Source organism: Protopterus annectens, chromosome 9.part0 (genome assembly GCF_019279795.1).
Source record: "Protopterus annectens isolate FY-2018-M chromosome 9.part0, PAN1.0, whole genome shotgun sequence".
In the NCBI taxonomy this organism is placed as follows: Eukaryota; Metazoa; Chordata; order Ceratodontiformes; family Protopteridae; genus Protopterus; species Protopterus annectens.
This window is the reverse complement of record NC_056743.1, coordinates 328860429-328886609: the sequence shown is the minus strand read 5'-3', so window position 1 is coordinate 328886609 and position 26181 is coordinate 328860429. Positions and strand designations below refer to the sequence as shown.

General features: G+C 38.9%; 1 protein-coding gene across 2 annotated transcripts in view; it reads left to right on the top strand.

The window, feature by feature from the left end:
• LOC122811218 (SLP adaptor and CSK interacting membrane protein) overlaps positions 1-26181 on the top strand; it is a 335317-nt gene that overhangs the window by 263430 nt on the left and 45706 nt on the right. For both annotated transcript variants that reach the window (XM_044082909.1, XM_044082910.1), the window contains exon 4: positions 21333-21409. In XM_044082909.1, the coding sequence (XP_043938844.1) occupies positions 21333-21409 (77 nt within the window). The remainder of the gene's footprint in view (positions 1-21332; positions 21410-26181) is intronic.

Genomic DNA, 26181 nt, shown 5'->3' with positions numbered 1-26181 from the left:
AGGGATCAGAGCCGACGACGGAACTGAAGGAGAGGGTATCGGAGCCAACGGTTCCACGACTCGAACCCCAATGAACTCCGGTTCCAAGCTCATAGGATGAGTCAGAGGAGGAATATCTACAGCTGTGGACAGAGCCGACACCTGATGAGGGGGGCTGGACAACATTTTGGCTAGGGCCTGCGATTTTAACAGCCTACTGACCACTCTTTCCAAGTCATGGTCCAAAAGTCTAAAGGACCAAGAAGAGTGGGATGAGTGATGACTACACTCCGATTGGAGCAGAGGTGACTTCAGAGCTGAATGTATCGACTCCAGAGAAAGAGACCTGGATCTTTTCCAACTCTCAGAAGGCTCCAAAGAATGTGTCGGAGCCAACTGGGAGGGAGGAACATCGGTTCCAGCTGGATCCGAGATAGATTGTGTGGCTTCACCCAACGACAGCTCCGAACTGGGAGCCGAAGGTTTAGGTGGCCTGGAAGATTTCATGGGTTGAGCCTTCGCCGGTGAATCTTGGGGTTTAAGCAGACCCCTCAGGATCAATTTGTTTTTGTGCTCCTGCAGGACTCTTGGACTGAAAACATGGCAAATCAAGCAAGAGTCCTGCAGGTGCATGGTGCCCAGACAATAAACACAAGAAGTGTGACCATCTGTCAGTGACATCTTCTGACAGCATGAGTCACACTTCTTGAATCCAGATGGCTTAGGATCCTTGGACATCCTAGAGGAAAACCAAGGACAAGAAACACACACACAGAAAGGTTAAAGTAACTAGCCACTAACAATAACACACTACAGCTACCACAACCAAACTGCAAGTACTACTACAAACAAAAAACTATATTTAACTAACACTAAACACTAACTAACAGTGATGATATACAGGCTGATTGTAACACGAGAGATGTGATATATTTGGCACACTGCGTAGAATGTTTTTCATTCTATGTAGGTAAGTGTAATCATAGGATGAGAGATAGAATCATGGAGTACATCTACTCTATTAGGATTGGATATGAGAAGAATGCGTTAGCGAAACATGTTAAGTCAGCAAGGGAACATCATTCTTTTATGTTTAGGGTGATTGATAGGGTGTATGCAATGCCAGGACTAGGAGACATCCGTAATTTCACAGAGAGAATTGAGTCTTACTTTGGAATTTTACTGTGAAAGCACTTATTCCGTTTATTAAATTTACTCAAGTATTTTGTGCTGTTTTATGCAGTTTATTCACTAGCGTTTCCAGCTGTGTTTCCAGATATTGCTGTTTTTCTGATTTACAGCTAAATTAGTTATTTTAGCTGAAGGAAGATTGTCACTATTTTGTAAAGACTTATTTCCCTGACTGAGATGAAAGCTATTCTCTTTCATTATGGACAACGATAAAGTAATGGCTAGAAAAGGAAAAAAAGTGAGCTCTATAAACACTAAAACTACTAAAGTGAGAATCTGAAATGCAGGGGAAACTAAAGGAAAAGCAAAAGTGCAGAGAAAGTCTGATGACAGATACTTGGAGGCTTCACCCACAAAACAGCCAGAATCAGCAGAGCAGCCAACGTATCTCTGTTTTGCATCTGCTGTTGTTGAACATCTAGAATATGTTGTCTACAGGAGGGGGAAATGCGGTCTCATTCTAGTATAAATGACTTGAGAGCATAACAAATGACAGCTATTTCTTTTAGAGTATGTTGATTGCATTTATTGGGTTTTGGCCTTAACAAGTTAGAGCCGTAATTCATGTACCTCAGGAACCAGTGTATGGTTAGTCATTTTGAGAGGACAAAGACTTTTTTGTGTGTTTAATCAAACTAAACAATTGTAAAGAATTGCATTCTTGCAAAAGATTGTAAGGTTGATATGAGCTTAACACAAGCATAGTTGTCACACTGCATTCAATATGAAAAATTATTTACAAGCAATAAATATGGGCTGTGGGATGAAAAAAATTCTGTTAATTTGTTACCAGTCAATTCTAATCCATTTGATATTGAAAATGCAATGACTGTAAAAGAGGGTGAAGGGGTTGTACATTATAAGGATAAACATGTGAAATATTATATCCATTAAAAGGAAAATCACTTAGTACATAACTGACTATAAGGGTTTTGTAACTAGTACAAAGAGACACTTACATTGGGAAAATATGCCTAATGCAGTAGGATGGAGGATATTGGTAATTTCTTGGCCAGACTGCTCAATAAGCAAACAATAATGCCCAACAGGATGGGTGTAACAAGGAATTAATGGCCCACCAGGGGTGTTGCAATGCTTGCTACTTGAAGAAGCTGAGAATTGTGAGGGTGTATTAAAGCTATTTTTTTCTACATAATAATCAGACACTAAGTGGAAGAAGACAAAAGTTAGAGAATAGTTGGAAGAGGAGATGGTATTAAGTAGAATTTACATTTCTGGTAAACATCAAGCTCTAAAGTATAATAAGATATAACACCAAGGCTGATAGTGTACAGTGGGAGTTTTACAAAAAATGTAGCAAATAAAAAGCCTTTGTGTAAAATTTTAATAAACATTTTAAAAGAAGAAAAGTTAAGGGAAATTATGTAAAAAAGGGATAATGTTTTTGAAAAAAAAATTAGATAGTAGGTTGGTACAAATCTAGTGACTGATTTCCATTGTAGTGAATAATTATAAGATTTTTGGCAAGGGTAGCTAGTAAAAGAACAGAAAGATAAAGTTTAGAAAAATTCAAACAAGAGTTAAATGAATAAGAAAGTAGCTATCAGAAGTATTCTTTGATTGATCAGGCAGGGATATAAATAATAAAAGCATGATTAGGCAGTAAAGTTAACAACAAATAAAACACTCCAAATAATGAATCCTGTAGACTATAACAAGTGCAACAAAAACAGGATGAAGGTATCACAGCCACTGAAATGATTGTAATTATGGTCATTCAGCGGTTGTGATTTCTTCATTTTATTTTTGTTATAATATGCAATAAATTTAGACTGAGAAGATATCTAATATAATGGACTTTGTGTAGTAGTAAAAGTTTTAAATAGGATGGATGCAGACAAAATATGTATAGGATTTATTAGAGAGGTTTATTTTTAATATTATTATTATTATTATTAATATTATTACTACTACTATAGCGGATGATTATGTATAGATAGGATATCAGTTTAAATAGAGGATCAAACAATGCTGTCCATTCTTCTAATGAAATTGTTAAGGTTAAAGACAAATTAGAGATAGAAACTGATGATTACAGAGGAAGGTGTTGATCCCTTATATTAACTTATGATGATGATATGATTGAGATGATTAGGAGAAATAAATACTTGAAAAGATGACACTAATGTTGAAGAAAAGGACACTTAATTTGATTAAACCTGTGTACAAATAGGAGTATGCGTTAGAGCTAAAATTGGCAGAACTGAAACAAATGAAGAATGCAGATGGGGTAATGAATAAAACAAAAAGACAAGTGAGTCATAGACATGGTTTAAAAGTTACCATAGGAAAAAAATAATCATGGTCATGACATTTTTACAAAGGGTTGCAGAGTTTGTAGCTGGGGTGCATTTGTTACCAGAGTGTTGGGAGATTTATTTTAGAATTATGAAGTATGCAATACTAAATCCCATTAAAAGGGGACTTAAGTACAGGAAATGGTAGAAGGGGATTAAATATGTTATAGCCAGTACTTTTTAGTATCATGAATGGATTTTATTTGTTTAAAATACTGCAGGATAATGTGAATGTTTTATGGTACTTGATAAAGTGGAAACGTTATAAATGGAAAGAGAAAATACTGGAAAAACATTGGATTGGTGGGGGGATTGGGGGTAGTCAAAAAGTCAGAAAATACAAAAATGGAATATAAAAAATGATTTTATAGAAATATATAGGACATTCTCGTGTATTCAGATAATGGATTCCTACTATAAGAAAGAAGTTTAGGCTAGATATAATAATGCAAATATAGTATTAACATGTGAAAGAGAATAAAACTTAGTAAAATAAAGGGTACAGGTTCAACGAAAATGGGAATGTTGAACCACAGCTGGTTGATTCCTATTTTGCCAACCTGCATGATTGAGAGTGTGCAGTTTAGCGAATGCCATTGTGCATTTGCACATATGTCATCAGAGTTATGATTACAGATCGTGGTACAGTAGTGGTCAGAAAGTTACCCTTTTCCTCACTGTAGTTTGATCTCAGAGTTGGAATATATTGTTTGCAGGGGTGTGGAGGGTGCAGCCCCCACATGGGGGGGCACGGACACAGCCCTCCCTGCAAAAACATTACATTACATGATATGCAATAGTGACATGCAACACAATGTCAAAAGTATGAATTCAAATATTTTGCTATATGCACTTTGACAGTCTGTCCTAATTAATATGCTGCACATCGGAATTGCAGATATGAATGAATTTTGTTCTGTAGTAGCATTGTTGCCTCACAGCAAGAGGTTCTCCCATTTGATTCTCAGCTGGAGTGCAGGGAGTGCCTTCTGTGTGGAGTCTGCATGTCCTCCCTGTGGTTGGGTGGGCGTTTGAAAGACATGCGTAAATGGGCGTGCCTTTGTTGAAGGTTGAACGTTGAGCAGGCACCTCGGGTTTCATGAAAATCTATTGCCAATCATTAGCAGACCGGAGTTCCGCTGTGGCGACCCCTAACCAGGAAAAGCCGAAAGACAAACAACAACAACTTTGGTATTCTCAAAGTAAACCAAAATAAGGGAATTGTTTTGGAGGCTTTCATATTCAAATATTCCTGTTAAGGTAATCAGTTACAGAAAAAGTGCTACGTGTTCTACTGGATTTCATAGCTGTAAAGCACTTAATGAGCACTGTCATAAAGACAGTGTCAAAAAATGTCTCAACTTTATACTCACCATGCCACACCTCTCAACTGTCTTGATGTTTGTCTCATATATTTGTTTTGTGCCTCATAAAATCTGTGGGTTTCTGACAAATCACTGAGGACTAACGTCACTAAATAATGACAAATATTTGAGTTTCAGACTTTGTATCCTTTAGAAAATGCAGGCTAATACAAATCCTGTTATTCTTTCAACTGTTTAAGTTTATAGGGACACAGTACTGGCACAGACAGCAGGCAGAAACAAATCTGTTTTTATTCTGCCTCTGTTGTTTGCTAGTCACTACTGGCAGATTTGACTGCCTAGTGTGAGATCTGACTTTAACAAGTTAAGCAAGGGATACTAAAAAATTGTTAAGATTGGGTCTCGTGCTATAATAGTACTTAACTAAGTTGTCTTTTTCTGGATATTGGAGTGTAATAACAGTGCTCCATGAACTACATAAATGTTATGCACATTTCCTTCCCTGGTCTGTATTTTACTCTTAGGTCATACTTATGTAGATTAAGTAATATCATCTGTAATCTCAGAGATACTACATACAAAGATTTTCTGAAAATACTTTGCAAGTGTTTATCCTCTGTTTTCATCAGGCCTTATTACCAAAGGCATATGCAAGGGATTTCTTGCATCCATTCATTATTGCTAACAATCTCTTTTCTATGAGCACATATATATTTTATTCATCTGTAAACACTTTTGTTCCATCATTGACTAGTTAATTCTCTTATAGGATCTCAGCTTACACAACACACTGACAGATATCTACTTGCAACACAAATGACTGATTCACATCATAGTGTTTTAACATTAGTGCTTCCACATCTAGTTTGTTGAGTATTTCAAAACTTTTTTTTTCTTCTTAATTTCATTCCTAGGCTATATAATGGTATGACAGTTATCTCACTACATCATTCCTATAAACATCTGTCATATTCCTTATTTTCTAGCTTTGGCATTTACATAACTTCTGTATCAGTCATCAGCCCTTAGATATTAGAATATCACCCACATATTTCAGACTTGTCATTTAAATTATGCTCTTTCTTTTCTGGACCTATTAGTCCCAGTACTTCAAAGTATTTTTCAGTGTAATATTGTATTCCATACTTGTCTGCTGTTTAAATACACATTTTTTATTTAACCCTGTCTTGCCAATAGTCTGACTTTCAACCTTGTCTCACTGCCTCAAATGCATTTTCAGACTTTTCTATATCAACTCTTTTCACTTCAGTACTACTAACAAATGGGTGGGCAGCCATGGTGATGCAGTGGTTAGCATTGTCACCTCACACCAAGAGGTTCTCTGGTTCGATTCTTGGTTAGGGTGCCTTCTGTGCGGAGCCTGCGTGTCCCCCTTGTGGTCGTGTGGGTTTCCTCCAGGTGTTCCGGTTTCTTCCCACATCCCAAAGACATGCTGTAGGTGGATTGGACACTCTAAATTGGCCCTAGCTGTGCATGTGTGCATGTGTGTGCCTTCTGTGGAGGGTTGGGTGCTGGTCTGGCAACTTGACACCATAAAACTCCACCGTTAAACGTTCTGCAGACCGTTGTTTTGCTGTGGCGACCCCTAACCAGGATAAGCCGAAAGGAGATGATGATGACTACTAACAAATGGATCATTTTCATATTTTTTGTTCTTGAATATGCATGCTCTTTTGCATATATATTTTAAAATTAATTGTATTACCTCTGGCTCTGCAAAACTGATTATACATAGGATTAGTCTTTCTTTCATGTTTATAGCTTCACCTAGGATATATTTGTGAACTGTACCATAGTTCCCATGCATTTTATGGCTTTTTTTCTCAATACCATTAGTGCTACAATGCATTTACAGTTTATTTTTCATTTTTGACTTTCTACTTGACTCATATTTTTACCTATGCCTTTCCATTTTCTCATTTAATTCCTTTTAACAGTGCACTTGTACCTTTACTGTCTCTGCTCATGTCTACAGTTTTTGATAATGTTAGGCCAGGTCTTTTACCAGCCAACCCTTGCTGGATAATTTTTATACCACAGACTATTTTGTTTCTTATAACTGAATTACACATTCCATCAAATGTTCAGTCTTTTTGCTCAATACTTTAACTCAATAACATACATAGACTGTATAGGACATTATGCCCTTCACACTTGAGGAGAATGTTTTAGCATCTATGCATCAAACACATACTAAGCCAGTTAGGATCAAAGAATCTGACTGTAATCCTCTATCAGTTTATTATATTACATATGGACAAGCCAACAAATCAAGATTCAAAGTGCATCAAATCTACCTCAGTACTGCAAAATAAAATGTTATGTAGTTTCCTATCACACTCTTTTTCCCCCCTCTCTTCTTCCACTTATTTTCTGTTACATTCTCCTCTGTTTTGCAGCAATCTGTTCCATAGATGGGACATTATATCTGCAAACAGTATTTTCTTACTTGGATCCAAGGGGAAGGGAGGATGAGGTCTGGTGGCTTGCAGTATGACTTGAGGAGTTAGGATGAGGAAAATGTTAGATGGTTCTTAAGAAGATGATCTTTCTTGAAGAGGTAATTGTGTGGCTTTGGGGGTTACTAGACACAAGAGGTGTGGTAATGGGAATGTGTGGGAGTCAGCAGTGGCATTAACCTCTGGCAGAAATGCTTTATGGAAAGTGCAGAGGATTACATGGAGAGGTAAATGCAGATGAGCTACTAGTAAGCAGCCATGAATCATGGTAATGACCAGACACTATTGATAAGATGAAACTAATAAATAAGCACATGGGGGAGGGGAGGACAGAAGAAGATGATCGGGGGAGTAAAAAATAAATCTCAGAGGTATTTAATAAGGAACAAGAGTTCTGAGGGGGGTGGCAAGATTGCTAGAAGAGACACAGCAAGAACAATGCAGTTTATTACTCATATAACCAAAAGGCAAGAGAGCACAAATAAAACATTAAAATCACTTGCAATAGAGAGAATGAGAAGGCAGTTTGTGCAGGATATGCAGGGAGAAGTTGCCAGTAGTGAACATCTGACACAGGGATTCCAACAGTGAAGAAGACATGCATGGAACAGAAGTTTCCATGGCACAGACAAATGGAGGGAGGATCAGGAAAAATATAGAAAACCAGCACAACTGGCAGAAATAAGAAAAAAAAAATTAAATGGAGAAACAAGGGACACAGGTGGAAGCCAATGGTGTATAAGAAGCCTGACAAGGGGGAATGCCAAGAAGAGAAACAGAAGGAGATGGTCTTTGATGAGCCAGGCTGAAGAGGGGCCACTCCAGGATAATGGTCTTTTAGATATATCAGAAGACTCAGATATGCTGGAGAAGTGAGGGGCTAAACAAAAAGGACACAGCTTTGGAAGAAATGTACATAATACAGAAGGAGACAAGGAAATGGCAAAAACAACAGAAGAGTTGAAAAACTGAGATCCATTTCAGAAATGAAGATTCTTTCCCAATGTGAAAGACTGAGAGGGCCACATAAAATAGCTGAAAGAAAGATAATTGAGGGTCAGACCAAGGGAAACTAGACTCAGTCTGTGGAGTGTCCATAAGGCAACACGTAACACACCAGACCAAAACAGATTTATTGAGAGAGACACAAGAACTAGCACCATTACACTAAAGGTAAGCCCCTTTCTGGTCTATTCTGCAATGCATACAACTGAGACTGTACAATATATAAAGGGCAATTATTAGGTGTTATTTTAATAGAGACCATGCAGTAAAAGGGAAAGTAAAGAATTCTGGAAAGCACTGTATAAGGGGGGGGGGGGATGTACACATGGACCAAATGTCCAGCACATGTTAACACCTGCTCTGTGTTCGTCTGTATTAGTGTAGGGGCAGTGAAAATGTAAGCATAAAGACGATAATTGAATAAGAGAGAGGGTTAGTGTCTGAGAATAAGTGAGACAGTGGAAGGAATAGAGGGCTGCAGGACAGGCAACAAGCACAACAACAGAGGGTAGTAACAGAAAGAAAGATAAGGTGGGCAGGGCATTATATGGAGGTCTTGGAGAAAGTAAAGGGGGAAGAACAGAAGAAATGAAGAGAGCGCAAAGGAAAAATCCTGAACTTAGTACAAGTATGGATGGAGTGGATAAGGAAGGAATGAGGGAGGCCAGAAACATGGGCCAGGGTCCAGCATAAAACATTGCATACTTGTAATTAACATGCCATATATCAAGGGAGAGGAAGGGGGTGACCAAGAATTGGCATTAGCCAGGGTACACCAAGTTCAGCTTGGAGGGTGAATCTCGATAGAATCTGGCCAGCAAAGGTGAATATGGTGGGGAAGCACTGAGAAAATCGAAAGAAATGAAAAGAAAATTATCATTACATTAGCATGGATGCTTTGAGGGTCACGCAATCATATTAAAAGGAAAACAATATAAGCAAATTCAATCTGGAGTAAGGAGGAATCAGTCCTATTCCAAGAATCAAATATGAAGATAAAAGAGAGAGAGAGAGAGAGAGAGAGATACTGGGCTGAGAATATCTGAAAAGAGAATGGGATAACAAAGCCTGAGGCAGAAAAAAAGGAGAAGATACTTTTTAAAAAAGGGTTGGTAGTAGGAAAACAGAAAGTGTTACCAGGAGGAGGGAAAGGGAGATGGATAATCTATAATGTCAGAAGAAAGGTAGCCAGATGTGCAATAGGAAACCCATATCCCCCAAATAAAGATAAAAGTAACTTATTCAGCAGATTTGTTGAAGTGTGTGAGGGATGGGATGGAAATTACAGGGGCAACTTTAACAAAACAAATCTGGAAGAGGGCCAAACTATTTAGTAGGATGGGAATATAGTCTGAAAATGAAGTGGAAGGACATTCACCTAGAAGCAAGATAATGCATATTTACCAGGGAAGTACAGTTGTGTAAGTTGAACTTACCGTAACAACAGATCTTTGAATGATCACTTCTGCAGTAACATTAATTATATGGGCTTTATGCTGCCAGAATATAACAGCTGTCCAGCTTTCAAAGTTTCAGAGCACTTTCAATGTGCCAAGACTTTCAAGCAGCTCGAGATGATCTGACTGAAAAACAAGTTTGGGCATGAAGCCCTTCAGAGCTTTCCTGCCAGCTGAGAGAGGAAGAATGAGGCTGAGCTATGAAAGGACAACGCTAGAAACAACAAAAATGTATGCCCACATCCTGGCATAAAAAACACACACCAAAAAACAAGGGGGATGGAGGGAGGAAGCAGCTACTGCAACAGTGATCATTTGAACATCTACTATGTTATAGTAAGTTCAGCTTACAAAACTGTACTATGTTTATCATACTGATCACTGCTGCAGTAGCCTTAGCTATATGGGTAGAGTAACATAGCTAACTACATTTGGGAAGTGGAAGGAGAAGAGTCCTGGAGTCCCTAGAGAATGGTTCTAGCAAAGCTTGATCTGGACATAGAGAAGGAATCAAGCTTATAGTGCTTTGTAAAAGTATGTACAGAGGACTAAGTACCAGCTTCTAGAATCCAACCCTTTCCAAAAAGCCATAGGCGAAGCCAAGCCCCTGGTAGAGTAGGCCTTGACTCTGCCTGGAAAAGATTTGTTATGGTGAATATAAGAGAAGGTAATAACCTTAGAAAACCATTTGGTAAATAGTCTGTTTTGAGACAGGTTGTCCCTTCTTCTTACCTGCACAAGAAATAAATAATTGATCTGAAGATCTGAAAGATTAATTCTGTCAAGATGGTGGTTGAGTTGTCTGTGGACATCCAAGGTATGGAATATCCGTTCTCCCTCTTCTTTAGGTTTAGGAAAGAAAATGGGGAGATGAATAGTTTGGCTTAAAGTAAACTTGGATACCATTTTAGGGTAAATGGAGGATTAATTCTCAAAGTAACCCTGTCCCTATGGAAAATGAGAGAGGGTTTAATTCACCATAAGAGCTTACAACTCATATACCCTTTTTGCAGAGGTCAGAGCAATCACTAAAACAGTTCTGCAAGTTATGAACCTCAAGTCAGCTACATTAGCTTGTTCAAATGAAGCAAGTGTTAGCTTCTCTAACACAAAAATAAGATCATAAGGATGGCCACCATTTTTTTTGAGGCCTCTTATGCAAAACCATTTCGAGAACATTTTGAAGAGATTATCTTGATAGAGGAGGATCCATGGGCAAACATGCTGAAATTGCTGATAAATGAACCTTGATAGAGGAATAAGAAAGTTCATAAGAACTCACAGAAATATTGTAAAACCATAGAACAATTAGCCCTGTATAGGTACTTTTTATATTGTTGGCACCAACTAGAAAACATTTTCCATTTGCTAGTGTATGATTTTCTAGTAGCAGGCTTTCTTGCCTTCATTAGTATTTGCTGTACATCCTCAGTAAACAGGTGCCTAAATGGAATGAAGACCCTATGATCCAGGAAATCAATTAAAGATGATTGATGTTGGGGTGTATCGAACACCACTGTTCCTGTGTGAATAGATCCAGTCTCTGAGGAAGCTTGTGGTAATTTATCCTTGCCATTTCCAAAAGATGGGTGAACCATAGTTGCCTGGGCCAGAAAAGAGAGTCACCACAATGGTCTTGGGGGATTCTGTCTGAATCTTCAGAAGCACCCCGGATATTAGTGAAATGGGTGGAAAATCATACAGGAACACTGGTATCCAAAGGAAAGAAAAGGTATCTATCTTCCAGACATTCTTGCATAGAACAGAATCTTGCCAGTAGATTGTTGAAATTGGAGGCAAAGAGGTCTACTTGGACAGGATATGCCCTGGTCCTGCTCAGCTTATTTGCCACACAATTTTGCTCTGACAGAATGTAGGATGCCTGTAAGTAAGGTTGGGCTGCAAGCTTTATCCCATGCTAACATGGCTAGTCTGCAAAGGGGCTATGACCTGCTTCCCCCTTGCTTGTACCACATGACTGTGGTATTGTCTGTAACCACTTGGAGAGGACCCAGTGACAAGATGGTTGAGAGAGCTGAGTGCCGTGATCAGGGCAAGCATACCCTTGATATTTATGTGCTTGTGTTGGTTCATGGTGACCTACAACCCCTGGGCTTTTATCCCTCCTGAAACTGCTCCCCAAGCAAAGTCAGAACCATCTGTGATGACTAACTGCTTTGGAGCAGGGAGGGAGAAGGGGAGACCTGGATTTAAACATAACTGTTGTCTCTACCAAAATATTTCTTTTCTGACAAACCTGAGAACTGAGATTTGAAAAGATATTGGGTGTTGATGCTGGGACCAAGGAGATTTCAGATACCACTGTACCCTTCTCATGTGGAGTCTTACTAGAGGTATCATAGGATCATAAGAGATTACTAGGCTGAGGGCCCTGGGGCCTTACAAGCCTAACTAAGAGTTTATCCCTAAAAAAGAAACTCAATCAGCACCTGTCGCCCCTGTCAGTGAGGGACACAGGTGGAACCCCTGGGACAAATTTGTGGTTTCTTCTCCACTCATCAAGGTTGCGCTTGAAGAGGGTCAGCGATGTACTTTGTTTGATTTGTATGGGGAGAGTATTCCAGAGATGGGGCAGCCTCTGGGAGACAAACCTGTCTAACCAGCAGGTTTTGTTAATGTCGTATATTAGATTTAGGCCCCTTGATCAGGTAATGCTCGAGGAGTTATACTTGCTGATATGGAGCATCTTTAGTAGAGCAGGGTCTGAGATTGCCTTGAAGGTGAGACACAGTTCACCTCTGAGCAATCTGTATGATACCAAGTAGAGTGATAGTGATTTGAGCCTGTTCACATAGGACAGGTGTTGGAGGTCATGGATTCTCTTGTGAGGTATTTCTGTGGCCTTTCCAGTTGGTGCAGGTGTTTGGAGAGGTACATACCAAATGGGGTGTTGTACTCAATTATTGGCTTAATGAGGGAGGAGTACAGAGAGATAATAACCTCCTTTTTTCTAGATGCAATCCCCTTACTAATTAGATGAACCAAGTAAAAAGCCACTGCCACTACATGATGGTCGAATGCGAGATTGTTGTCAACCTGTGTACCCAGGTCTCTCACCACAGGCTGTGTGCTTAGGGGGTTGCTGTTGATGTGGTAATCAGTAGGGGCTGTGTTTTTGCTGAATGGTATGATAATACTTTTTTTGAGTTTAACTTAAGCCATGATTATGGCACCAGTCATTTTTTGCTGTAAGACCCTCTTGTAGTATGTTAACATCATTTGGGGAGTCAATGACAGCACCCAACTTACAGTTGTCTTTGCCTGGACTTCTGATAAGTAGATGACAAACAGTAGGGGTCCCAGGACAGGTCCCTAGGGAACACCACTAGTGACAGGTCTGTTGTCAGAGGTGGAGGCACCTATTTTGTCCTTGTGGGTCTTATCACTGGGCCAGTTGGCCACCCACCTGATGAGATAGAGATTTATACTAGGTTGTGTTAGCTTTTCGATGATGCCCGAGTGGGGGATTGTGTCAAAGGCTTTGGCCAAGTCAAGGTAAGCTGTATGTACTGACTTTTCCTCATCCAGTGTCTTGGTGACAGTCTCATAAAAGTCTACCAGATTCAACAGGCAAGATCTGCCCTTGACACATCCGAACTGGGTGGTTCAAGTGCTTGGGGATTGCCTATGTCCATGTTTATAAGGCCCATAATAATATGCTCCATGGCCTTACAGATCAGACTTGTCAAGCTAATGGAGCAATAGTTTCCAGGGTCAGTAGTGGCACCATCTTTGTGCAAGAAGATGACAATGGCAGTTCTCCACTTGCTGGAATGAAGCCTGTACTTAGGCTATGGTTGAATAGGGTGCTCAATGGTGTAGTTCTTGCTGGAGATGGTGCAGAATACAGCCTGGGATTCTACCATGGTCCCATGGAAGCTGTGTTCTTTGCCTTGGATAGGGCCTTTAACACTTGATCTATGGAGATGTGAGGTCTAGGACAAGTATCGGGGATGTCAAATGGGCCTTTGGGGGGACAGGGGGTAAAGTTTGCACTGAACCTATCTGCTAGCAGTTCAGCTAAGTCAACAGGATCAATGTAGGTGGTACCATTAAAAACTAATTTGGAACAAACCTAGGCTTTGCCATGGAGGTTCCTAACATAACTGAAAAAGGTGTTGTGGTTAGCCTTTGTTTCTAAGGCTAGTTCCGATTCATGAGAATCACAAATGCCATGTGACCCAAAATCCTGAGGTATTTCCTCACATGACTGAAGTCTGAATAGAAACATTAGAAATAGATCTAAATACAGATCATTTCTTTACCTGTGGAAAAAAGAGGTCTTTGAGTGGAGGTGTCTAGTTTACATCCCAGGAGCACAATTCTATGTGAGGGTGTCAAGAAAGACATTTGAACTGTTCTCTTGGAATCTCAGCTTTATTAAGAGATCTCTCACACAAGAAAGAGAATCCAGAGACATTAAAAATGACTTGGCAAATATAAGCGAGTTGTCTAAATAAGGAAAAATGTGGGCACCCTGTAGCCTGCAATGAGCTATAACTGGAGCTAGACATTTTGTGAACACTCTTGGTGCAGTGGATAGTCCAAATGGTAAGGCAGAGAACTGATAATGTGATCAAGACATGCAAAACCTTAAGAAATGTCTGAAGTCTGGATGAATAGGAATTTGATGAAAAGCACCTTTTAAGCCTAGGGTTACAAGGAAACCTGTAAGAGGAGGAGGAAGAAGAGGGTTGTGAAGTAACATAATTTAGAATTTTTGCACCATTACGAACCAGATTAGAAAAGATAAATCCAAAACTGGCCACCATGCATTTTCCTTCTTTGGCATGAGGAACATCCTTGAATAAAAACCCTTCCCCACCTGGGAAGGAGGAATTGGTTCTATAACTCCTTGGGACAAGATGAGATGAAGAACAGGTGGAAACAAGAGACTGATCTAGAGGCTGAGGAAAGAATTCCTGGAATGGAGGAATTTCCTCCCACTGCCATCTGTAACCTTGATGAGTGATTTTCAGAATGCATTTCTCTGAAACAATCTGCTGCCAAAGAGAAAAATGGAGATTCAGACTTTCTGGAAGAAAAAAAGGAGCAAGGCTGGGTGTGTGTGTGTGTGTGTGTGTGTGTGTGTCACAAGGTCTCTTGAGTAGTCTTTCCGATTTCCTGGACTGTCCCTGGTTTGGGAACTTTTGAGACTTATTTTTGGGACTCCCTTGCTCTTTCTTCTTAAACGTCTGTTTGCCTGAATTTTGTTGAGGCTGTTTAACCTATTTTTTTTTTTTTTGCCAAAATGGAGGAGGAGATAGAAAATGCCTTGGACAATTTGGAAAAGTAGGGCTGAAAAATCTTATAGATTCCCTGGATCAACTTGCCCTTTTCATCTCACTTTTTAATCAACTCTATGGCAGAGGGGGCCAAACACAATCTCTACTCCATGGAGAATTTAAAATCTCATCTGGGAGTTTCTGAGAATGCAGCCATGCAGACCTTGTTAAAACAGTACCAGTGGCCATATCCTGGAAGAAGTATCAACGTAGTCATACACACACTGCAAACAATGAGTAGTGACCTGTGCAATAGAATAAAATAAGTTATTTAAAGCAGATTTTCCTCACAAGAAGAAACTGCAGAGAAAACATTCATGATACTTTCCCAATTTGAAAATCAAAGTTGAAGAAGTACACACTTTTTCCTAGCCCTATCAGTTAATTCCAGTCCTACTCTTTCTGATAAGGATGGGAAAATTATTGCGTTCTTAGCAGCAGTTGGATCAACTAAAGCTATAGCTACTGGGTCAGGTTTGGGAACAATGTACACAACTTAAAAGACTGAATAACTTTATATCCTAGCTGCATTTTTTAGAGTAACTTACTGACTATCAGGAAAATTGCAGGCAATAACACACACATCCCCCTAAAGCAGATAAAACAGGAGGAATGGGTGTGGGTTTTGGAAAATCCTTCTGTAACAACTCATCATATTTTCTGAGGTTCTGAGTAACCTCAGTGTTGCCCCTCTGAAAACATTGTCACAATCTAACAATAGGGAGAAGCCCCTGCAGGGAGAATCACAGGACCATAGGAGATTACTAGGCTATTGACCCAGAGATAATTTTAAGCCTAAATGTTTCATTCCAATGTAATACCAATGAAATGCAAGTCAACACCCAAGGTTGCATTTAGTAATGACTACCCATGTTCATGAGGGTTGTGGGCTCTATCCCTAGTAAGAATTTATAGTGCCCCATCCTCTCATCCAGTTTCCTTTTGAACAGTGTCATAGAAGTGCTCTGTTTCACATGAACTGGTAGCCTGTTCCAAAGATGCGACAGTTACTGGGAGATAAATCTGTCTCTCTAGCATGTCCTATTTAAGTCACAGGCCACATTTAGGTCCCTGGAACAGGTAGCCCTAATCCCATTTGATTTACGGATATGCAGCAAGTTCATTAGGTTTGGGTCTTGGATTGCTCTGTAGGCCAGGTATAAGTTTCCACTAAGAAGGCTATATGATACGGAGTATAGTGACAAGGACTTTAGTTGGTCTGTATAAAGCACATACTGGAGCCCCTTGACCTTCTTTGTTAGAAACCTCTGAGGTCTCTCTAATTGCTGTTAGTGCTTAGTATGGTACATGCCAAAGGGGCATTATATTCAATTATGGTCTGGATAAGCCGAGTATAGGGGGTTATAACTTCTTTTGATGTCAAGGCTATGCCTTTACTAATCGAGTGTGCTACATAGAAAGCTTTCCTTACTACATAGACACATGGTGGTCGAAGCTAAGGTCACATTCAACATGTGATCCCAGGTTCCTTACCACTTCATGGGTACTTAGGGTATTGTTGTTAATTTGATAGTGTGAGGGGACATTGTTTGTGCCAAAGGGAATCTTGATGCATTTCTTTGGATTCAGTTTGAGACCATGACTAATACACCAGTCGGTGGTCTGCGTTAGCCCCTCCTGCAGTATACTGACATCATTTGGAGATTTAATGATTGCACCTAGTTTGCAGTTTTCTGCAAACTTGGTCAGCCACAACCCCTTAGTTTTGACCTGAACTTATGAGAAGTATATACCAAACAGTAGGGGGCCCAGCACTGACCCCTATAGCACCCCATTGGTAACAGGTCTGCTGGTTGATGTGGAGTCACCCACTTTGATATTGTGTGTCCGGTTTGTGAGTCAGTTGGAAACCCATCTTTCAACGAAGGGGTTTACACTCAGTTTGATAAGTTTATCTCTAATGCCTGAATGTGGGATAGTGTTGAAAGCCTTTGCTATGTCGAAGTATGCTGTGTGCATAGATTTGCCCTCGTCCATGGCCTTGGTCACATTTTCAAAGAACTCCATCAGATTTAACAGGCAGGATCTGCCCTTCATGAAGACGAATTGGGTAGGATCCAAGGTTTAGAGGTCATCTATGTCTTTATGAGGTCCATGATACGTTCCATGGTCTTACAGATGAGACTGATCAAGCTTATGATTCTATAATTCCCTGAGTCTGTTGCTAGGCCACCTTTGTGAGGGGGAATAACTATTGCTGTTCTCTGTTCCACAGGAACAAAGCCTGTGGTTAGGCTATGATTGAAAAAGGTACTTAGTGGTGATGCTAGTTCATGTTTTAGCCTGTTTAGAAGACAGTCTGGTATGTCATCTGATCTCACAGATGCTGTGATTTTTTGCCTTGGAGAAGGCTTTAGGACCTGCTCTTTAGATCTTTAGGGTGGCGTGGGGTGGGTGGGTGGAGGAAGGTGTATTGTACGTTAGGAGGGGATAAGGGAGTGAACTTTTTGCCAGACCTATCCACTAGTAGATTTTCTATCTCTGTGGGGTCAGTGTGTGTGATACTGTTGGCCACTAATTCTGCACATGCTTGGGTCCTACCCTTTAGGTTACATACATAGCTGTAAAAGGCCTTATGGTTAGCCCTGGCTGTAGTTGCTAAGTTTCTCTCAAAGGAGCCCTTGGAGGATTTCACAAGTTGCCTTATTTGCCTGTTTAGGGTGAGGAGGGTGCTTTTCCATTGTTGGGGCCTTGCTTTTGTTTTCTTGGACAGGAACCTTTTGCATTTATTGTAAAGTCTGTTGAAGCTGGCCGTCCACCATGACAGCTTGGTTTTACTTGGGGCTGTAGCTTTGATTCTTTGTGGTATGGCTGAGTTTATACACTTATGCAAGTGATTGTACAAGGCTTTTGTGTAAGCTTCTGCATAGTTACCATCTCTAGCTTGGGTGGGGCTTGGAATGCATTTATACCTTCACCTTGGAGGGTATAGTTTGCCTTTGTGAGTTTTTTTAGTCTAATTTCACCCTTTGTGAGTTCTGGTGTTAGTGCCAGCTCAAAGGTGACTGATTTGTGATCAGTTTTACCTAATGAGGGTCTGACAGTTGTGGGAGTGCATCTGTTTGACATGTTGGTGAGTACCAGATCCAGAATGTTTGCTCCCCTTGTCAGGGTATGGACAATTTGTTCCAGGGCATTGAAATTAACAAAGTCAAGGAACTTTTGCACTAGTGTGTTAGGGCTAGCGTAGGTTTCCCAATTGATGGTGGGATAATTGGAATCCCCCATAACCTGTGCATTCGGTGAAATTTGGATTGTCTCCAGTTTTGTCAAATAGGCTTCACAGGCATCGTAATTCATGGAGGGGGATCTATAACCAGCTATGACTTGAATGGGGGTCTTACCCTCTGTAACCTGGATCTGCAGTAACTCCATGAAGTTGTCTAATCTAATTAGACAGGAGGTGAATTTATCTCTTGTATAGATTGAAACACAGCCTCCTTTGATTTTCACACATTCATTTTGCAGTCTAAAGATGTGGAAGGCATTGTAGCCTTGCAAAGCCAGGGTACTGTCTGAGGCCTTGAACCAGGTTTCTGTGACTGCACAGACATCTACATCTTCTAGTGACAGCAGTGTTTCCAGGGAGTGCAGTATTTGGTTTAAGCTCCTAGCATTTAGCAGCATGATTCTGAATTCTCCTCTGAATCAGAAATATGAGGAAAAAAATGTTATCTGTCCCTGCATCTTTCTGTTCAGATTTAGAATTCTGAATCTCTTCAGGAAAAGAGGAATTTCTCTTTCTTTTACCAGAGACTGCTTTACAAGAAAGATCAATAACTTGAACTGAACTCTGAGACAGACCTAAGTAGAAACATAGTTATTTTTTCTGCTCCCTTTTGACAGCAAAAATGGGGTTAACTGAGTTACTCATGGCAGCAGCTGCTTACTCAGGGATGAGCACAGCATTCTGACACAAGAGGGAAACCTTCTCTATTCCTTCTCTCAGGACCAACATGAGTGGCTCTCCATTGTCCACTGAGGGCACCCCAACAGCCATAGAGGACTTGACTTACCACTGGTCCATAGTGGCTGTAGGTACTACATCAGAAGGGTCCATGATAAAAGCTAAATGGTCTGCGGTACAACAAATGGCCTCAGCAAAGTTACACGCCTGTGGCTGAGGCAAATCACTAGAATGCTGTGGAAGCAAATGCTATTTGCTTATCTTTTTCTTTTTGTGGCTTGAGGAAGGACAGCTGTGGGACCGGTAGTCTGTTCCATGATCAACCCGAAAATGGTGCCTCTTTCTCAGGGAAGACAAACAGCAATTGCTGGTAAACACTACCAGTTCAGAAAAGTTACTTTTTTGACAGAAAAATATAGTAAAAAGAACTTTAAAACACTATGCCAGTCTCACAAAAGAAAAAGAAAAACAATTTCTCCACATAAAAATTTTTTAGTTACTTTACACTACTTTTAAACTGACAAAAAAAAAAAAAAACAAGTGCTCCATTTAAAAGTACATTTCGGTCTTTAGACAGGCCATTAAAATACAACACTCCTAGCTTTAAAATAACTTTCTGAACAGGAAAGTAATAAAAACATCAATAAAATTAAGAAAATGAATTTTTTTTGCTAAAGGGAACTTTTCTGCCCAGCAGAGGAAAAAACAATCCCACCACTGATCCTCAAAAGCCTCAGAGGAGTGTAGTCCTCGGTGGTAGTAAAGCTCTGAAGGATTTCACACCCAACTTGTCTTTTAGTCAGCACAGCTCAAGCTGCTTTACAGTTTGGGCGCATGGAAGGTGCCTTGAAGCTTTAGAAGCTGGTCAGGTGTTATATCCTTGGCAGGATATAACCCATATAGCTAAGGCTAATGCAACAGTGATCAATATGATGAACATCAGCTTATTACAAGACAACAAGCTAGATAACAAAAATTGGGAAAAGCTGGACAATGCAGATGGTGAAAGCTGAGAGATGCAAGACAAGTACATTTCAGACTATGAATGTTAGACAGGAAGAGGTTGAACAGGGAGGCAAAAGGTGGAGATATGCTTTCTCACTAAAACAAAAATCAAGGACATAAATTTTAAAAACTGTAAAAGCCATCTCAAAGCCTGGTCCCTCCTCTCAGTATCATAGAGGGAACTGACAGGTGACCTGTGGTTAAATTACAGAGCTTCAACACACCCTATTCTGTCAGGTCTATTACACATTTGCATGTCCAATCGTCTCATAAACACCCATTCAATGGATCTCAATCTCTTTTTCAACACCCATTCAATGGATCTCAATCTCTTTTTCAACACAAACAGGACAAAGATAGGTATGTACCACAGAGAATACCACTTCTATGGAAACATCTTCCACGTCACATTAAGCAAAGTACTTCTCTTACTTTATTTAAACATAATTTGGATAACTGGATCAATAACCACAATTTCATCCCTAGCTTAGCACCCCTGTTTTTTATGGATAGGGGAAACAGAAATGCCCCAACATATCGTTGTTTGACCCATCTCAGGGTTACTAGTATGCAAAATATAAAGACTAAAAACTACGATAGAAATGTAAGACAAGGCTTCTTAAGATCCTCACACATCAATAGCCTAGTAAGTACCTATGAACAAAAAATATAGGAGTAGCTGGTCCTTTGTTTTGCCTTTTGTTATGATAAGTACAACAAAAAAGGTTAAAGGTTTTGTTCAGACTCAGTCCACAAGAGCAGCACTATGTACAGTATATGTTAACAATATATCTCCTGTTAGGACGTATTATGGGTATAAAAAGATAATGTTCTGTATATTTTCACAAAGCATTATAGTCTAACAGTACAGTTTAGGGTAGGACATAGTTTGGCATGGCTGGTCTATAGAGAATCCTGTTCCTGCCTGGTGGTTCCCTCCTTTATAGCTGATGAAGTACTGTGCATAAAAGCTTATATACTTCCTTGAACTGGATTTTTTATTTTTATTGCTGTATGTGTATATCCATAGCTCAGGTGTCCTGCTTGAGCTCAGTTTTGGTTGGCCTTTATTTTTATCTTTGAAGTTTAAGTAGGAGATGAATCAGTAAAGTAATATTATGCATTTGTGAAATGAAAGAATTTAATATTATTGTGAAGCTCACTTTAAAAAATTAACGAAAAGACATTTGATGTATAAATTATTTGCAGGTCTTTTATGTAGTTTAACTTTCCCCAATGTCCACAAAATGATTATCAAGTGTTTGCTTCTTAAAGATCAGTGAATACAAATTGCTTTGTGATGACTGGTTGCATTTTTGGATAATTTATGTTTTCTAGGAACAGCATCTACCATAATGAGAAATTAGAAGACATTCCACCACCTCTTCCAGAAAGGAACATTGAAAAAGAAACAGGTTAGTAAGACACCTTTTGAGAAAGAAATGCTTCATACACTTCAAAACACAACCTGTTTTTTTTTATCCATCCATCCATACGCACTTCAAAACATAGCCTGTTTTTTATCCATCCATCCATTACCCCGTTTTTCCCAAGCTTGATTTTTGCACATGGAATCAGAATATCACATCAACAGTGACCATCATCTAGAGCCATTTTTCACACTGCCAGGTGGTTAGACCTGCAGACGTTGTTCTGCTTTACTACACAAAAATGCATGCACATATGCATGCACACACACAAGCACGTTCATGCACTATTGGCCAGTTTAGAGTGCCCAGTCCACCTACAGCATGTGTTTCGAATGTGGAAGGAAATTGCTGCACCTAGAGAAAACCCAAGTGAACACAAGGAGAACATGCAGAATCCGCACAGAAGGCATCCCAGAATCAAACCGGAGAACCTCTTGCTGTGAGGTGATAATGCTACCTACTGCATGGGTGGCTCATCTATGTTAGGTAATATTTCAAGACAAAATGTGCTTTGCACTTCTTAAAGACACAGACTGAAAAAATGACCATTTGTAGATATAGTGACTTTTCATAACATCTTCACATTTTCACATCATTTCATCAAATTTTACATTTTTAAAACAGTGCTTCTTTTAAAAGTAGTGAAAAGATATCACATTAAAAGATTCTAAGAATATTGTATTATTTATGTGAAATGACCTCCTATTTCAGTTATTGTACATATCAGGTTTCAAAAGATAAAATAACTCCATTTGTCAAATGCTCATAATGGAAGCATAAAACAACTGTGCCGATTCTTGGAAATGCTTAACAGGCAACAAGTGATAACATTCTCTGGGCAACAAGTGATAACATTCTCTACACCTCTAGTGACACAGTCGTATAACAGGCAACAAGTGATAACATTCTCTACACTTCTAGTGACACAGTCATATAACAGGCAACAAGTGATAATATTCTCTACACCTCTAATGACACAGTCATATAACAGGCAACAAGTGATAACATTCTCTACACCTCTAGTGACACAGTCATATAACAGGCAACAAGTGATAACGTTCTCTACACCGCTAGTGACACAGTTGTATAACAGGCAACAAGTGATAACACTGTCTACACCTCTAGTGACACAGTCATACAATACAGAAGTGGCATAAAAGAATATAGGGGAGAATGGGGCTGTGAAAAATGCATTTGTGTATCTATTTATTATTTAAGTAAATTAACTTGTGCTGAGACCTTTTTCAGCTGCAATTTGGGTCAGAACACACATATATTATATATAGACCACAGTATGACTCTGAGAAACATTCCTTACAGATGCAATTTAAGTAAATCTCTGATTAATCAATAGTAATTGTTCATCATATTGTTTTCATTGTATTCTTTGTAGATTATTTGTTTTCTTCAAGGCTATGTCTACGATGAGTTCCTTGCTCAATAACCCAATTTTTAATAGATTCCTTAAGTCTTGATACACATAACTTGAGTACTGGACATTTGTATTGCCTATTATTTCAATGGCATTTTAGTCTGCAGTTTTGCAGATACAATCTACAAAAGATGGAGGTGCCAAGTTAAGCTGTATGGGCAAAAACAATATGGTCACAGTTTTGTGGGAACAACATCGACACCATGCTTATTAGCAAATTAAAATCAAATTATATATCTATGGGGAGTAGAAATTACATACCTTTGAAGAATGGATTACCCCCAATTGGTGAAAATCATCTTTTTTTCTTAAAAAAAATATTTCTGACTACACAGTGACAGAAGATAACAGTGCTGGATTTCATGGCAGTGCAGGAAGAGGTTCAAGGCAGATGATTCATTTAAGAAGAAAAAGAAACTAGTGCTGTGAAGTGATGAAGTCTACATATTATCGGATTTTCATAAAACCTCCATTTTAAACACTAGTATGTCTCGTTGTAGATTGATAACTATGCAACTTTGAATGTATTTAGCCGACATCTACTAAATTTGCTAAATCAGAGCCCCATCAAAGGCAAACATTATTCAAAATTTTGTGTGAAATTTACCATTCACACACAAGTTATAATGTTAAAATCTACCAAAAAAGGCACACCAAAAATGATGTCTGCATTATTGACCTCACTGTGGAAACCTTTGAGTACCTACAGAGAGACACAGCAAAGATGAGAAGCTATGGATGTCTCATGGATGAATGATCAGGTCAACATCATGTGTTCTGAAGACTTGTCAAAAACTGTGAGACTTGCTGAAGTATATTACAAACATTGATTGCTCTCTTACAAAGAAATACTGCAGAATATAATCTTTTTTGGAAAGGTTTTGCACACTTTTGCATTTGTTGATGATTGTGAACCATTTTAAAACTTTCACATGCTGTGCAAACCTGCTTGAAAAATTTGTATTGCATGGTGGTGGGACATGATACAACACTTCCCATGCATATGATGTAAACTGCCAGCTAATGTTGCATTTTCAACATGGGGGTATACTGACAGAACAGCAAACTACATCTGGACTTCTGAAGCTGGATGAATCTCATGAATTCCTGTACAAGTATATATGGTAGTGTAACTAAGGCCTTCAGAAGCTTGTCACACTGCAGAGTTTCTAGCATGTTCTCTCATAATAAACATTTCAGGGATGATGCCATCATGTATTGTTAGGGTCTTTGAAGGTAGACGAATTTCTGGAAAGTTAGTGACACTCATCATTCTAACAAAGCTAGTTCAAGCAAAGTATAATTTAGCAATAACAAAAAACACTAACAAGCCGACACATGGCCAGGTCAAGATATAAACTTTTTTAATGTTTGAACATTAAAAAAGTTTATATTTTGACCTGGCCATATGTTGGCTTGTTAGTGTTTTTTGTTTTTTTAACTCTGACAGTATTTTCGTGTTTTCTGACTACCGAGCCATTAATCCAAGTTGCTGGTGTAGTTTTCATAGGGTTTACCCACAGATGATGTGGTTTGATCATATGGGTTTCCTTCTTGTGATTAAACAAAGCCAACTATGGGTAAATTATGTGAAGCCCACATCCAGCAGTGGGTCATTGATATTATAGAGTGACATTATTTAAGAAAAACATTGCTAACCTTTCTTTAATAATGTCTTTGTATAATGGCATTTTAGTGATCTTCCACCTGTTTTTACTGTTTATTGATATACTGTGCATGCAAAAGGTATGTACGCCCCTATGCTTGCACCGGACATCAGTGCAGTGGAAAGGAGAAGCAAGAGAAGAAGGCATTCATGAAGTGCTTACCTCTGTCTGTCTCTCTTGATTTTTTCTTTTTTGAAAGTGCACTGTCTCAATTTACCTGAACATTCCTGACTTACATGAATGTTTAAAATTTTACAAGAGACAGAGCAAATAGAAGAGAAAAATGAGGGACATTCTGCTAAAATTTAGGTAGATGAGTAGTAAGGTTGACAGTAGTACTATTGATGAAACAAGCAGTCACTATACCTTTCTACTGCCCAGAGTTTTGCAGTAGGTACTGAGTTCTCTCAAACTTATTTTTGTCCCTTATAAAAATATGTGTAGATGGTTTTAGTTAGGAAATCCCAATAGAAAGTATGATCACTTATGAATACTTTGGTGGCTGGACTTTTTTTATTGGAATATACTCATTTTACAATGAGCATGCTGATTGGACAGACCAGTCAATGTGCATTTTTTAATACTAATCGACATTTATTTTATCATGGGTAATATTTTAAAAAATTTGGAGCTAAATATTTCCAAAATGAAAGAATATGCAGGCATGGGAATATTTCACTATTTGCAGTGAGCCCTAGGAAATGTGAATTTTTTTGTTCCCACTCCACGTGACCATTAAGTTTTCTTCCTGCTCACTGTTTAGTCCTTATGATCAATTCATTACTCTAGGGTAAAGATCAAGTCATAGGATCTGTACCATCATTCACTGGGGAAATCATCTGTTTTCTTCATCAGCTCTTTGCCCCCCCCCCCCCGTGTCCAAAGAGTTGGCATGCAGTAAGCATCTGCAAAGAGTCTATTCTACCTTTTTAAGTAATAACCCATTAGTTGAACTTGCCTCACCCCCCCCCCGAAAGCAAGCAGCTGTGTAGATCCCTAGTCTCCACTGGGGATTTTGAGTACAGAATGAATGAACTGAATCAATCAAATAAACATTTTTATTAAATGATAGTTTCTATGTTTTCCAAAAACAACAAAGCTCCTTTCTCTTATCTAGCATCATATTCCATTGTTCCTCACTTACATTTTTACCCACAAATCTTATTCCTAACACAGAGATTTTTTTCACTCAGAAAGATGCTTGCTCCTCCTTTCTTTACTATATCTCCCAGTCCTTTACTTTTTTTCTTTTAAGTCATATCTATTATAGTTAAACACTAATGTATATAACATATAACTTCTTTCATCTAGACTTTGTTCCTCATAATCAATATAATATAATATCTTCTGTATGATGTCCTCTGCATAAGTACATATAACTGGAATTTTTCTCCTTTCATTAGTAATATAAGTAGCACATCTTATGTGCAAATTTACATATTTGACTAATAAATTCATAACTAAGCAAAAGATATACAGCTTTAAGGATGTCCCTGATATATGACATTCTTTATATCTAGTTCTTTGCTTAACCATCCATTCACTAAAATTCTTACTTTATTTGTATTATATGCAGAGCAACATATACCCTTGTATTTTTACTAATGTTATACTATTCGAAAAGTGTCCACTAAAGTTCATGTTGTACTATGTCAAAA